The sequence below is a fragment of the Cuculus canorus genome, chromosome 4 (assembly GCF_017976375.1).
Source record: "Cuculus canorus isolate bCucCan1 chromosome 4, bCucCan1.pri, whole genome shotgun sequence".
Taxonomy (NCBI): Eukaryota; Metazoa; Chordata; class Aves; order Cuculiformes; family Cuculidae; genus Cuculus; species Cuculus canorus.
In genome coordinates this window covers 63350737-63366329 of record NC_071404.1, presented here as the reverse complement: position 1 = coordinate 63366329, position 15593 = coordinate 63350737, and the positions used below count along the sequence as shown (strand labels likewise).

The window sequence follows — 15593 nt, the reverse complement described above, 5'->3', positions numbered from 1 at the left end:
ACATGTTCTATAACCTTCTCTTTGTCTTCCCCTTCCCAGTCTTGGGTCCCAAGCTATAGGGTTAGCTTTGGGGTTTTTTTGTGTTGGACCTCGTATAACTGATGGTGAATGGCAGTAATCTATTGTCTCAGCCTTTTGGAAACAATAGACAATTATTCACCTCTTTAAAATGGGTCACAGCACCAGTTTCTTGCAAAAGAAGGTAAATGGGTCTTTGTGGGCAGTTGCAGTGTGCAGGATTTACTAACTTATCAGAACCTTGGCGTTAGCTGGCTTCTTTACTCTTTCAGCAGTGTGTACGTACAAACTTGAATTATGGTAATAATCCTGCTTTGAGACATGAAGAAATAGTGCGTACAGAATATTACATAGAGCATTTGAGTAGCTCAAATATGTTTGTGTGATATGTAGGTTAAGGTTCTGAGATGCTTTTGTAAATTTGTTTAATTCATTTGGGCAAGCATGTTTAGAAAATACTGATGTTCATTTTCTGCGTAATAAACAGCAACAGCAGTGTTTGGAGGAAGCCTGTACATTGAAACGTTGTCAAAACTCTTTATCTGCTTGCTTTGTAGAATGCCGTGTTATGAAGTCTTCTTATTCACGATCATCCATTTTGAGGCATACTGGGTCCAAAAGTCCAGGACCTTCACGTCGAAGCAAATCACCTGCCTCAGGTACTACACCTAGGAAAGAGCTGAACATGTGAAATATATGAAAGTTAGGATTTGTTTGATGCAGTGAAAAAACTGTTGGCTCTGTCTGAAATACAAGGACTATGCTTTGTTTTCTGTTGGAAAAACTGGTTTTTTAAGTTTGTCTCAGATTTAATGATAGAGTCATAGAATCATAGAATAGTTTGGGTTGGAAAGGACCTTAAAGATCATCCAGTTCCAGCCCTCCTGCCATGGGCAGGGACACCTCCCATTAGATCAGGCTGCCAAGGCCCCATCCAGCCTGGTCTTGAACACCTCCAGGGATGGGGCAGCCACAGCTCCCCAGGCAACCTGTTCCAGTGCCTCACCACTATCATGGTGAAGAAATTCTTCCTTATATCTAGTCTAAATCTGCCCTTCTCCAGGTTATACCCATTGCCCCCAGTCCTATCACTACAAGCCTTTGTAAACAGTCCCTCCCCAGCTTTCTTGTAGCCCCTTCAGCTACTGGAAGGTCGCTATAAGACCTCCTTGGAGCCTTCTCATCTCCAGGCTGAACAAACCCAACTCTCTCAGCCTGTCCTCATATGGGAGGTGTTTCAGCCCTCTGATCATCTTTGCAGCCCTCCTCTGACCTGTTCCGACAGCTCCATATCCTTCTTATATTGAAGATTCCAGAACTGGACACAATACTCCAGATGAGGTCTCACAAGAGAGGAATACTAATGCTAATTTATAATAAAATTTGCATTTATTTTTGAATGTTGAGAAGAAATGTTGTTTGTAGCATGCACAAAAAGTTTCGATTTATGAACATAAGAATAATTTTTGCTAATTGTACACTTGGGACATGTTTTTAGCATGGCACTTGATTTTTTTGGAAGATTATTATCTACCGGATAGTTATGTGGTTAAATTCATGTTCATTGAAGTATAGTATACCCTTAAGTGTTTTGAATTTGAAATGTTTGTTGTATATAAGCCAAATATTATCAGAAATTACAGTTTCAAGCAATTTTACCAGGTGTTCTGGAGTGTTGGTGCCTATTAACAAAGAATTTTCTTCTGCTTCTTCCTCTTCCGCTGCCTGTAATTTCAAAGAAAGGTTCACACTGTGGTTTTGCCAACAGTTTGGCTGAACACCATATGTTCCAACCATTGAGTCTTTTATGCAAATAAATAGGACAGAGAAAATTGAGGTTTTTACTTTGTTACCTTTGCATTTAATTTCTAAATACAATAAAACAATTATTTTTTTTCCCCTCAGACCTGGAGAAGTAGCCTTGAAATTGAACCATTGGATATGTAAATATACAATGTTCTGGTTTGAATGTAGCTATACATTTAAGCCTCTGTGCTTGTATTCAAAACTGCAACATATTCCATATTCTCATTTTGATACCAATACTTGCCTTGCTTAATTGGTGCTGGTTAAAGTAATTTTATGTCTCTGGGTTCTTTCAAACTCAAATATTTATCATCTGTGTTTAAAGGCTGAATTGAAAAAAGAAGGATCGCAGAAAAGAAAAATATAGTATGAAGGGCAAGTTTCACAACTAATCTACATTTTATGAAGTCCTCTTAACTCCCGTGAAATCACATGGGATATCTATCAAAAGTGAATTCTATAAAAAGTATTTAGAAATTAGTGTTGTCATTTCCTTATTTATTTCTACTTTGACACCCCTTTGGTTAGGTTCATTTGAAAAAAATTATTCAAAGGGTCTGGTATTTATCCTTCTGTTTATTTGCCTTTTTTTTATGTAGTCTTTACTTATCTTTATTTACCCTTCTTCCTTTCATAGAGCTGTTTAATAACTTCTTTCCTCAATGTCTGTTTCCTTTGTGTCAAATATATGAGTACAGTAAAGAGGGGTGGCCACTACTCCAGTGCTTATTCTTCAGCAAAATCCCCAGGTGAGCCATTATTATTATGGCTGTATATTACTAGTGTGTCTCCTCCCTTTCCATTTATGTGTATTCTTTTCACTGTTTTTGTGATTATTTTCAAGCTGGAAACATATTTCGCGTTCAGTGAATTAGAAATATAATGGGTGTAGGTTTTTTGTTGAAGTAGATCATTTGTGTGAAATAATATACATGATGTTTTATAGTTGTTGGACATCAGCTAATGGAGTCAAAGTTAAATTTGTAAAGGTATAATTTGACTACAAGTAGAGAAGTGTTCTGAAGAGCAATACATTTTGATGTGTTTTCTAAAACATATTATGATAGAAAATTTCAGCCAGTACAAATAGACAGAGGTAAGAGTTGCTGAAAAAATCAGTGCAGAAACACGTGTCATCATTTTTCATTTTATTTGCAGATTCTTACTTTCCTTTTTTCTCTTCTGTTATTTCAGCCTAAGTTCTAAAACACTAAAAAACGTTTTTAAACCTTCAGGTCAAAGTGAAATTATCTCTAAAGCAAGCAACATGCATTTTGATTAGTAAATAAGTTGAGACTTTAGACCAAACTAGAAGCTAACAATTTAAAAAATATTCATAGGTTTTTCAGTTTTCAACATCCCAATATGCTAAAGACTTGTAGTCTAATATATACTACTTAAAGAACAACGGAGAAGATTTTTTTTTCTCTGTATTCAGGCTGCTATAAATGACAAAAGAAACCTCAAAAGACCCTATACTTAAAAGCTAGATAAGAAAGGTAAGTTTTTCTATAAACCTGAAATAATCAGCAAGTCAATAATAGAGGTCAAGTTTGTGCCAGAAATGAACACAGATTACTTGTGTGGTTTTTTAGTAAAGAAAAAAGGTTACTGCTGTTTGAAGTAGCGGTGTTGTGGTTTAACCCCAGCCAGTGCCCAAGCACCACACAGCTGCTCTCTCACTCATCATTCTGCAGCAGGATGGGGGAAGAGAATTAGAAGGGTAAAAGTGAGAAAGTTGTAGGTTAATAAGAATAATTTAAGATGAGACTAGTTTAATAATTGAACTAAAATAGTAAGAATAATAAATTGTAATGGAAAAGACAATAACAAAGAAAGACAAATGAAGCTCAAGAAAGAGAAGTGATGCGAATTTAAACAATTGCTCACCACCAACACCCAGTCGTTCCCTCAGCAGCAGCCTTCCCACCAACCTTCCCCTTAGTTTTATTGCTGGGTGTGATGTTATATGGTATAGAATATCCCTTTGGTCAGTTGGGGTTAGTTGTCTCAGCTGTGTTCCCTCCCAGCTTTTTGTGTGCCCCTAGCCTGCTCATTGGTGGGGCGGTGTGAGGAGCAGAAAAAGATTTGACTCTGTGTAAGCTTGGCTCAGCAACAGCAAAAAAAAGTCCCTGTTTAATTAACATGCCATTCCAGCACAAATACAAAACATGGCTCCATACTAGCTACTGTGAGGAAAATCAACTCTATCCCAGCCAAATCCGCACAAGCTGACCCCCTATAAAAGTCGAATTTTTACATCTGAACAGGGCAAATCCCAGCTTTTGCTGTTGTTGAAATTATGTACCAACTCTCACGCAGTGGATCTTGGAAGACATTGGTAAAGCTATATCTACAGGCAACAATTTTAAATGGGATCCTCAGCAGAATGCACAACATGGTGTAGAATCATAGAAGGACAAAAGTTAGAAGTGACCTTAGGACATCATCTAGTCACACCGCTGGCTCAGGACACCAAGCAGATGGAAGACGTAAGCAAGAGTTAAGAGTATTGTCAGTGTAGGCTGGGATGTTCTTCCTTAGACTGTTATGAAGAATAATATGTTATAATATGTAGAAAGAAGAATATGTTAACCAGCCAGTTTTGCATGTACAGGGTACAGTGTAGTGGTTCTGTTGATGCTTAAAAGGATGGTTATGACTTAGAGACAGATAAGGATGTAGTGTAGGCCTTAATAGTCATTTTCAGGATATACTGACCTTTCTATGATCTCTATAAAAAGAATTTATGACCAAAGAAGTTTTTACCCTCCTGTCATAATAGTTGGTCATTTGGAAATAAATTCTTCTACTCAAGTATTTCATTTTTTATCATGAACTTTACAGCTCAGTATTTTTTTAATGGCTAGAACAAATTGTGTATGAGAACAGTGAGATAGCGTTCATTAGTTTTTCTTCGCCATACTTTCAAATTCTTTATAAAATGAGGGTGTGTTGATATACCAGGTTTCAAAGCGGTTATCTAAAAGAAAGTGTTGAAAAAAGGTCTGCAGGAGGAACCTATATTCCTAAATACTTTTAGCTTAAAGAAAAACACTTGAATAATTCACCTGTTGTTCTTACAGACAACCCCAGTTAAAGTCAAGACAAAAATATCCAAAACATACTAAATTCTTTTAGCAGAAAAAACAAACCTCTTAATTCTATAAAAGATCTGGAAACATAAATCCAAATTATCAGACTTCAAGATGGACTTATTCTATAGCTAAATGTCAGTTAGTTATGTCTTAATATCACACATCAGAGAGAGAGATTTTTGTGAAAGCCAGATTTGTAGAAGTTGCTTTGCAGTTGGCCTGGTCTACTGGCAGATGGACTAAAAATAGTGCTAGGAAGGCATCTTCAGCACTAAGAGAATGTTGGGATACATAGTTAATAGACACTTCTAAAAAAAATCCAGTAGCGCTGGTTAAGAAGTTGTAACCCATGACAGACTTCTTAATGCACAAAGAATATGTGTGGGTGTGACTGTTATTTACTTTGAAGCTAAGTTTCTATTTGCCACCTTTTTTTCTGAAAAAGTAATTCTTCATCATGAACCAACTATGAATCCTTTTTAGTTCTTAAATTATTTCCTAATATTTACCTCTCCTAGGAAAAATGAGTTTCAGCTAGAGAGGAAATAGGCTTGCATCATATATTGTTGCATCATATTTGTGTATGGTGAACAGTGTACTATTCTGTGTGCATAATTGAATCAATATCTTTCTGAGCTACTGCTTAAGTTCGTTGTCATCCAAATAGCTCATACTTCTTGTATGAGCTTGTTTTCTGTGAAACCTAGAAAGAAAGGCGTTGATCCAAAAAGGAGAGATGGAGGGTCAGCTGTCTTTTTGAACACTTTCTCTCTCCATATTTTATTGTCCAATATCACAATAAATTATATAATTCTAAAAGCCTGTGGCTATTATTTGATCAAAGCTCTTGCACTGCCAAAGGACAGACTAGGCCTTTTTACTTTCTAGAATGATAATGCTGTATTTGTGTGTCTTCTTGATCCCATATCTAACCACATGAGTTTTATGAGTACAGTTGTGTGACATGCAAGTATATAATTTATTCCTAAATACTGAGGAGTCTGTTTTGGTCTTTTTATGCAGACTTGAGTGATAACTTGTCAGAAAGATATGTGATGTTTAAAAGCAAGTTAAGGTTATTGACTTTTATTCGTCTGTTCTTTTATTTGTTTGCTTTTATTGCTTTGGACAGTTAATGGAACCCCAAGCAGTCAATTATCCACCCCAAAATCTACAAAGTCCTCCAGTTCTTCACCAACAAGCCCAGGCAGTTTTCGTGGACTCAAGGTAAGTGCAAGAACCATCAAATACCTAAATTCCCTTATTCATTGAAAGATGCATTGCACTGATGCTGAAGAAGAAAAAAAGAAAAACAACTGAGGGTAACCTTGCTAGTATAATTTTTGAGTTGAACCGGCGAAGAGATTTGAAGTGACATTTTTGTATTCTGTCTTAAGTTGGCAGGATGGAACTCTCAGTGTAGGAAACGCAGAGTGATGCTGGCTTGAATGTGCGGATTTGCCCTCCAAATTTTTCATTGTTTCTTGGACTGTATAAATCTCTCAAGTAATTTATGTTCCCTCAGCCTATACAAATGTAGTCTTGTAGCATTGCCCAAAATTACATCTGAAGCATTGTTCTTCATCCATAGCACACAACTTCACCCCTTAATGCAGTCTTCTGCCTAAAAGCATATGAGGGCTTCCTTTGAGAGCAGCCTGATGTCTAACAGATTTTTCTCTGTCTTGCACCAAGAGAATTCTATTCCTCTCCCACTTAAAAATCGGTAGCATTTACAATTCTTAGAGGCTTCTCTGTGCCTTTCACTCAGTAAAATAAAAGGAACAGTCTGGAGCACATTTGAGCATCTTACTGCTGCATTTGTGCTGCTTTCGTCTCAAGGAGAATTTTCTTATTAAATCATCAGTTGCAGCTATTCTGAAAGCACACTGGATGATTCACACTGATTATTCTGATCAAGTAAATAGCTCCCATTGGTGAACACAACAGTTGTGAAGAGGCTGCATAATTCTGTGGAAAACTGTTTTCTTAATTAAGAGACTGGCTAAAGAACGTGATTTGAATATTATTTTGATTTGGGTTTTGACATGCTAATTGTTACCAAGTCTTTGTCTGTTTTGCAAGGATTATGGCGCTGTTTTCTGCCAGGCTTCTGTGATAATTCTGAGAAAAGGTTTTGATTTATTTGTTTAATTCTAATATATTTTTAGTTTTGTGGTTCGTTGAGGCAATTTAGTGTTGATCTCTGCCTCTGTGTTGTTGAGCTGTACCATCCCATAGCTTCTTTTTGCCCAAAGCCACATAGGCTGCCCTTTCCCCTATAAGACATTTTCAAGAGCAGTAGTTGTTCTGACATTAGAACCATGTCCCTTAAAATTTGTCTGGACAACTGCTATAGAACTTACAGTAGAGGACACCAAAATCATCAGACTTGAGACTTGAGACAAAGGCCCTTATGTCTTTCTTTAGTGACATTTCAAGTTTAGAAACTAGATAGTTGGGCTTTTCTCCCACGCTGTCCTGTCTGCTTTTAGCTGATTAAAGCTCCATTAAGACAGAGATAATTCTGATAGTAACAAGCAATTTTCAGTACAGTGGACACGTCCTCTTTCCCCTTCACTGTCAATTATTTTACTGAAGGAGGCTGTTGTACTTTTTAATTTGGAATTTAGTTGATGCTGGACACTAATGGATTTCGTGTCAAATAATTCATATATGACCAGAGAAAAACACATTAGTCATCTCAGACCTGACATGTTACTGAAGTAATGAGTAGCCCTTGTTTTATCTCATTACAATGCATCTGTTCAGCAAGAGGATCCCAGCTGTGCTCCTGAGACTAAAGACGGGGAAAGTTATTGGAGAATCTCAGGATAAATTCCAAAAGGATCAAGCGCACTGTGCAGTGACCCTTGTTTCTTGATTAATTTCTAGTAGTAATGATTGATGAAGTTTCACTATAAAATCAGTAAGTAACAGGGAGGCATGGTTTTATGCAAAACCAGATTCTTTGAAGAAATCTATTATTATTTTTGTAGGATTGATCTTGTCCAGTCTGGTGATGAAAACAGAGGGAAAGCTGAGACCAATTTTATTATTTTGAGATTACTGCTTTTCCTTACTGTTGAAGAATTCTTTGTTGGTAAGGCTTCATTGCTGCACAGACGAGTAGACTTCTATAAAGAAAGTGCCATGACTACAGATGAATGAAAATGTAGATATAAATGCAATGGCAGACGGTGAAAGAACGAAGTATGTTTCAGAGTCTTCTGGCTTTGGAAATGCAATATTTTGGCAGATGTGTTGTGTAGGAATCATATGTTTATTTTTGTAGAGCATGAAACAGCAACACTTAATAATGGTTTTATGTAAGATTGGGGCAGCAGGAAAAAGGGACAGTCATACTGGTTTTGTTTCTATTTCCTGTAGAGAGCAGACCATCAGAGTAGCTGCACAGGAACCGTGCTTGAAAAACTGTTGTTTGGAAAGCCAGAACAAAATAAAATATTTGACTATAGATTAGAATCTGGCTAAACTTTTTGAATGACAATAACATAGAGCTTAAGTGATAGTGCTAGTTGTCAAGGCAGTAAACTTGCAAAAGATACTGATTGCAATAGCAATTTTTTCTGTCTCAGACATTGAGTCTTACCTCATATTCTTTGAATGACGCTTTCTCTTTAGAGTGAAGTCTCTTCAGTCCCCAAGGATTCCCTCTGCTTCACAACACTTTATAAGCAGAAGTGGTATGCTCAGGCACAGAAAACTCCTTGCAGGAAACACTGCTCGTGAACAGCGTATCTTTAAAGAGAAGGGCTTTCCATCTGCACTTTTTAGCTCTTGCAACCAGAGTATCCTTGTGCTATAACTTGTTCAATATGTACAGTAGGCCAGTTTGCCATCAAATATCCCAACCGTGCCAAAATGTTTAAAAAAAATTTACTGGGGTCCAGGATTATATTGAAGTAAGGAATTTTCGCTATGGCTTCAGAATAATAAACACAGAATAAATGCCTTTATTCCACTAAGTGACAAATATGGATATCGTGCATCCAGTTGCATGCTACTATGTATTTTTAATAAAGTTGTGAAACATCACAATTTTAGCCTGTAACAAAGCATTTTCACTTTGTTTCAAGGTAAAAATTTAGATATAAAAGTTAGCAAGTGCAGGCATTAAGTAAGTGACTACGATCATGTTTTTCGAGCAAGTGTGCTTTATTTCTTATTTTTCTATTAACTTTCCTGTAGGGTTAAAGTGAGTGCATGGATTAAGAAATAATAGTAATAGTGCATTTGGTGGCACAGGACAAGTGACTGAGAGGAATCCTTTCGCTGTTCTGTAGGCAGATGACAATTTAAACGTTTAACCTTTTACTTTGCTTCTAAGTGTGTATTTACAGATACCCAGAAATGCAATGCTGTTGGAGATATTTTGACTCTTAGCTCTTTCGGTACATCTGAAACGCACGTCATACCGTAAAATCATCCAGAACTTGATTCAATATGAGATTTTGGAAAGTGGTGTCCCAACTTCCTTATGCTTACTTGCATGTGCTTTATTGTCTTCTCTCGAAATTAAGTACCGTAAAGTCTTGCCATCTCCTTAAAAAGAAAATAAAATTGTACAAATAAAGAAGCTTTACAGTTGAGATCTTTCTTAGATTCCCAATTATGCTAAATAACGTTGCATTTGAATTTGTCTCAGTAGTACTTTTTGACCAAATGACTAAAGTGAAAGGGCATTAAAACCTGATCCAACAAATAACTTAAGTAGTTGCTTGACTTTAAGCTATAGAGTAGTTCATTTTACTTCAGTGAGGATCTTAATGTACTTAAAGTTAAACATGTGCTTAAGTGATTTGAAGGATTAGTGCCTATCTTCATCACAGCTATAATCTCTTCAGTTTTGTACACGTGTTTCTGTTAGCAGTTACATGTTAAGAATATTTACATGCAGTTATCCAACCTAGTGACACAGATGCAACAGCAGGTTTTAGAGGAATTCTTTAACTGTTATCTGTGTTGATTTTACTTTTCAGCATCTTTTCTTGCTCATGAAGTGAGTAAAAAGAGCAGGCTAATTTGTGCTGGTAGAGAAACTCAGTTATTCTCAGGTACTGAGTCTTCTCACCATTGTCATCGTTTTACTAAATGCTTTACATAATGTGATGCAAGTCAAAATCTCTTTAGAAAAAGGGTAAACCTTTATGTCATTCTTCAGTATTTCCAGAGAAGTACAGCAAAAGGCATGACACTGTATATATATATATATATATGCCATACCATATATGCTGAAATTAATGGTCGTAAAATCACTACATTCTAAGTGGCTATTTTATTGTTACAAGTAGCTTCTCGGTGTAGTTGGGTTGCTCTCAATGTTTAAATATCACTTAAAAAATATGAAGTTCCTGTCTTACAGATTATGTTGCTATTAAGCATCTTAATAATAAATACTAACAACATCTCAGTAGAAATACTGATTATATAAATAACACTTCACTTACGTTTTGGAATATCTCTTAGCCCTTTCTTACTGCAGCCTTTCAGGGTGAATTACAGTGATATAAATAAGTGTCCTGAGATTTCAGAGAATACTTCTGCAAACAGTTAATTCACAATTTCACTAAAATAGTCGTAGTCTACAGTCAGAGTCATCACCAGTTTGATTGTTTTAGTAAGGGCAGAGAAAGCTTGAGAATATTGAAGAGTTTTTCTGAAGATATGAGAGTTCATAGTCTCATTTTAGACTTCAGATGAAGGATTACCGCAGCAATGCCAATGCTGGAAGCCGAAGGCAGTGCATGTATTGCATCTTAGACATACTGTAAAGATGTTGAGCACGGATAGGTGTGTTGGGTACTAAATTAGATATGCTAAGCTTATGGTTATGACCAGTCAGATGTGAGTGTTTCTCCCAAAACCACACGTCACGATGATAAACCTGGTGACTTAAGTAACATTCAGTCTGTATAAAATCATAGAAAATCTAGAGAAACATTTAGATATTTTTGTGAAAATGGTTAAAATTGAAAAAATAGTTATTCCACAGAAAATAGTTCATCATGGGAAGAAAACAAAACAGGGAGTTTTGTTTCAGCTCAGTACCTTTTTGTAGCATTTTACAGCATCTTTAATTAACTGTAAAATGATAAGCAACTAGTTTTGAGACCTGTGTGTTCGCCAAGGTATTCTCAGTGTCTCTAACAACTAAGTTTTATTGTGCATTTGGCTCTGGATGTGCTGTTGAAACACAAATTACCTGCAGGGAGACAACCTGAGGAAAATAAAAGCAATAATTGTTATATTCTGTACTGAATAAAGTTTAAATGCAATAGGAGTGCCTGTGGTGTAAGATGCTTTTAGCCAGTAGCATCCGCATTCTGAGGCGATCGTTTTAAACATAGGGTTGGATAGCCATTGCTGCTCTAAATTCCACCTCAGCTCTACATTTTCTCGAACTTGTATGTGTATTTGAGAGGGTGGATTTAAGGCCTGCACACTCTGAATTTATCATATGTAAGGGGAACAGTATTGCAAGAGAGCAGTAGTGCTGTGTGTACTAGAATATGGGAGGAGGATTTGTTGCAAAACATGATCAGTGGTGTAATTGTAGATGCTATTCACTAGTGTGGTATTGAAGCAACATACAGTCTTTTCTCTTCTTGCTACTTCTTGAATGGCTAGTGAACTATCCAAATCTACTTGTACATCCAGAATCTTTATTTTACCTTCAAAATACCTGCAGCTGGTGAGATACCAACATCACAAGGTATTCTAAATATTGTGTCACTGGGTAGATAATTATTAGAAAGTTACTTTAATAGTAAAAATTACTTTGTTCAATGTCACTTATTGTCAATTCCTACTCCTCTCCACCTTTTCTGGCTAGTCAAGCACCTCTCTTAAGAGTTTATTTCTACTGTGCTCTGACGCAGCAGGGAAAGACTGGACTGCTTGTGCTGCTGAGGAACTGAGAGACAGACTTACAGCACCTAAATTATAAGCAGTCTCTGTTATAGTGTGAGTTCCGCCTCGTGTCTAGAGCCATGAGGCAAATTAGTGGCAGACTGAGGTTAAGCTTGCTGTTTCAGATTCTGATCTAGCTTCTCAACCACAACAGCAGCATTAGATTTTTTTTTTCCTTTTTGCATTTCTTCTGGCTTTTTGTTTTTTGTTGCTGTTTGCTTCCTTCTTGTAAATACTGTGGTAAGAAGGAATGTGCCCAGTCATGCTCTGACCTGATTACAAAGATGAAGGATATTGGGAATGTGGGCTAGATATTCTGATGTATTGTCACCCACTGAAACCCCAAAATAAATCACTAATATTTTTGACTTATGACTAATACTTTGCAGTGATCTGTTTTGTTATCTCTGCTTCATGCTTGAAGAAAATGTGACTGGTTAAGAGACTGACTCATGATTCTGCACAAATGTAATTTAACCCAAATGTCCTTGTTCCTAATCCTTATTAAATAAATAGATAACTCAGAAAGACAAATTAACATAGCCTGGTTTTAAGTTATTAGTAAGGAGCAGAGTATTAGCTGACTGATTGACATTTGATGCTACTTCTATGCCAACTGCTACTAAATATCATTGTTTTAGAGGCTCTGCACAATGAAGTTGTACAGCTTACAGTTACTGTACCTTTAGCTGATTTGGCAGCTCAGCTGTCACTAGAAACTCAAGCATTCATTAGCATTTCATGAGCTTTTAGACAATATCCCTATCTGTCAGTACGGTTCTTTCATTGACAATAGTGTTAATGATTTAAAATATTCAGCAGTGTAACCAGACAATGTCGGCTAAAACAGAAAATGCTGCATTTGCATTCCTGGTGTCATGCAAAGCCATTTCAACAGACACTAAGCTTAAGGCAGAGAAGCATTTTAATCCTTTATGTGGTGAGTGGTGAGAACTACTATAATGGCCCATGAAGAGAACAAGATACGGAGCTTCACAGAACAACAAGAAATGTTACGTAGAGGAGGGGGAATGATCTAAAATATTAAGCATCCTTGTACTCAACTGTAATGGATGAGCTTATAAAACAATGATGCATTGAACGCATCCAGTATGTTTTACGATTTATGGCATTCGATACTATGCCTCCACCCCTTTTGAAAATAATTGGCTGTTGTTTATGTCCCTGGGCAGTATGACAGGATGACTTTCAATAGAATTGTGAAGATTCAGATTGAGTACCAATTAAGCTCTTAGTGTAGCAAAAGCAGTTTTCTTCATCCTTCAAAATAATTTAGATATTTGGTTTTTTTACACTGCGTCACAGTTAGTAAAACTGGACCTGTGTCTGGATGCATATCAGATGTCTAACTTAAAGTGCTTATAGGTGTTGTAAGTCTTCATATCCTTAATAATCTAAAATATAGGCCACTAGATTACCAAGCAAATCTGTCTATCGTAGATATATGCAGCCACCTAGGCCAAGATTCTTTTCTTTAAATTAAAAATAGTAGGTCCATGCAAGCATTTCTGCATTACCTTCCTAGCATGCTTAATGCTAATCTAAAGAGAGCGTACATTGACAGACTTCAGTTAGGGAAACCTTAGACAGTGCAGTGATGAAGAAATGTGTTACGCTACAGCAAGAGAGCACATGCTTGCTGTATTCAGCCACTGAATAGTCATCTACAGATTGTTCTTTCTGACTTACCTGAAAATGTATGCAAAGTGTATCATACTGATCTTGTTGTGTAGAATGAGGAAGGAATGTTGCCTCCACACACACTGGCTTTGTAATGCTTAGATGGAAATTGGTGCAGATGAAAAGAATTTTCTTTGCTGTTTGCTGAAATCTGTTCAACTACTATCCTCTAAATCCAATTCCTATTAATCAGGACTGAATCTTAAATTGGTGTAAGTGATGATGAACTGTGAAAAAGCGACTATAAAAGAAGATGGGAGTAGAAAAGCAAACTGACTGTACAGGGTTTTTTTAAACTCTGTTGTTTTTTTGTCTGGTTCCTTCTGTGGTTACTTTATCATCAGAAATAATACATTTTTACGTGCTTCTGTAGATCCCTCCACATGGTGGATCTTCTTCGAGTGTGAATGGTGTACCTGAATCGCTCCACAGTCCTGAAGGTAGGACACCATTATTTGCTAACGATACTTGCAAAAATTGTGTTCTAGGTGGCAGTTGGTTTAGCACTTTCATATGATTTCTGATGACATCAAATAATTTTTTGTTCTGAGATGCTTGATACCTTATCAACAACTTTATCTTGGGAGAATTGCTGTTGGATTTTCTACATCAAGGCAGTACAGCTATGTAATAAATGTTCTTTTTGTCAAGTGGTAGCATATTAGTGGACCCTGATCTTCAATAGTCAATATTAGGAATTTGAGTAATTTTGAACGTGATCAACAGAAATGTCTTTGTGGCTGGATTGATTGAAAGTGGAGCCTTCCTCAAAGTAGTACACCGTGCTCCAGGTGAAACCAGTAGTCCATCAATTAATCTTTCATTCTTTATATCTTTAGTGCAATGTTATTTTTTATTATTTTTTAATTTCATTTTTAAGTCAACTTTTTAAATTAAAAGCACTGAAATAGGCAGCCGTCAGACTTATTTGCATTTTGGATGCTTCAGCAGCAGCTAAGGAAATTCAGCAGATAAAAATTTTGGTTCTTCTACATGCCTTGTAGATTAATCTTGTTTGCATTTTTGCTTTGAGTATGCAAAATGATACTTCAAAAAAGTATGAGTTCAGATACTATTTGGACTAAGGACTTCTAACTGTATTCTTTACTTTTAGAATATGTGCACGTGAAAATATAGTAACATTTGATTTGTTTATTAAAAGGTCATACAACTCTGATTAATCTTACCTTGTTCTTTCTTGTGTTGGAGATAAAGACAAAGGAATAAGCTGTGAAGAAAACAGCTTACTTTTAAGTTTTGTTTTCCATTTCTGTTGTGTATCTGTGAAACCCATTGGGAATATACTACATCCTGCTGACACTTCAGGTTGCATTATTGACCTTGCTTTTTCCGCAGGTGTGAATGGAAACAAGTCCTCAGGGTCATCTACCATTCTTGAGAAGTATAAAGTGGGGAAGGTGATCGGTGATGGCAATTTTGCTGTGGTAAAGGAGTGCGTAGAACGGTGAGCAAGGACACTTTTTCAGTACTGCTATTTTAAAGGATGAAGCCCTGTGTGTTAGTATAATGTCAGAGATAATGTGATGAGATGAAAGCAAAGACGAGTTCCAAAGATATGCCTACACTTCAGGAGAACTAGACATAGCAAAGCACTCAGAGCACCCTATGTATTATTCCAGCAAAGGCATATGATGGCAGCCAAGGAACATGGTGTTTTATCCCAAAAGCTAAAGGGCATATCATCACTTCCTAACGAAGGCATCTAAAGAAACCCCATGGACCTTCAAGGAATCCACTCACAGAACAGACTGTGGATGGCACAAAATTGTATGTGGCAGCTACACAGTCTTTGAGAGACCCCTCTTCTGCCTCAGCAATTCTCCTGCTGTAGTATTCCTACTGCTTTCTCACAGCTTTCTGCATGCTGTGGGCAAAGTATTCTTAAAGGCATGCAGCTGGTGGCTATTAGCCTCTGCTACTGACTCCCTTGTGCTTGCTTCTTCTGCGTGAGCGCTTCTAGTGCAGTGAGCAGCTAAAGAGTTTTAAAATCAAGCCTTCAATATCGCAGACTTTGAA

At 36.7% G+C, this 15593-nt stretch overlaps 1 protein-coding gene across 4 annotated transcripts in view; it reads left to right on the top strand.

Annotated features, from left to right (window-relative positions):
* DCLK2 (doublecortin like kinase 2) overlaps positions 1-15593 on the top strand; it is an 83543-nt gene that overhangs the window by 43730 nt on the left and 24220 nt on the right. For 2 of the 4 annotated variants that reach the window (XR_008449659.1, XM_054065429.1), the window contains exons 4-8: positions 576-677; positions 2523-2573; positions 6055-6149; positions 13930-13996; positions 14913-15021. Coding sequence is in view for 2 of the 4 variants with exons in the window: in XM_054065429.1 (XP_053921404.1) it covers positions 576-677; positions 2523-2573; positions 6055-6149; positions 13930-13996; positions 14913-15021 (424 nt within the window). In the remaining 2 variants the exon portion in view is untranslated. The remainder of the gene's footprint in view (positions 1-575; positions 678-2522; positions 2574-6054; positions 6150-13929; positions 13997-14912; positions 15022-15593) is intronic. The other 2 variants (XR_008449660.1, XM_009568622.2) reach the window with 1 other exon arrangement.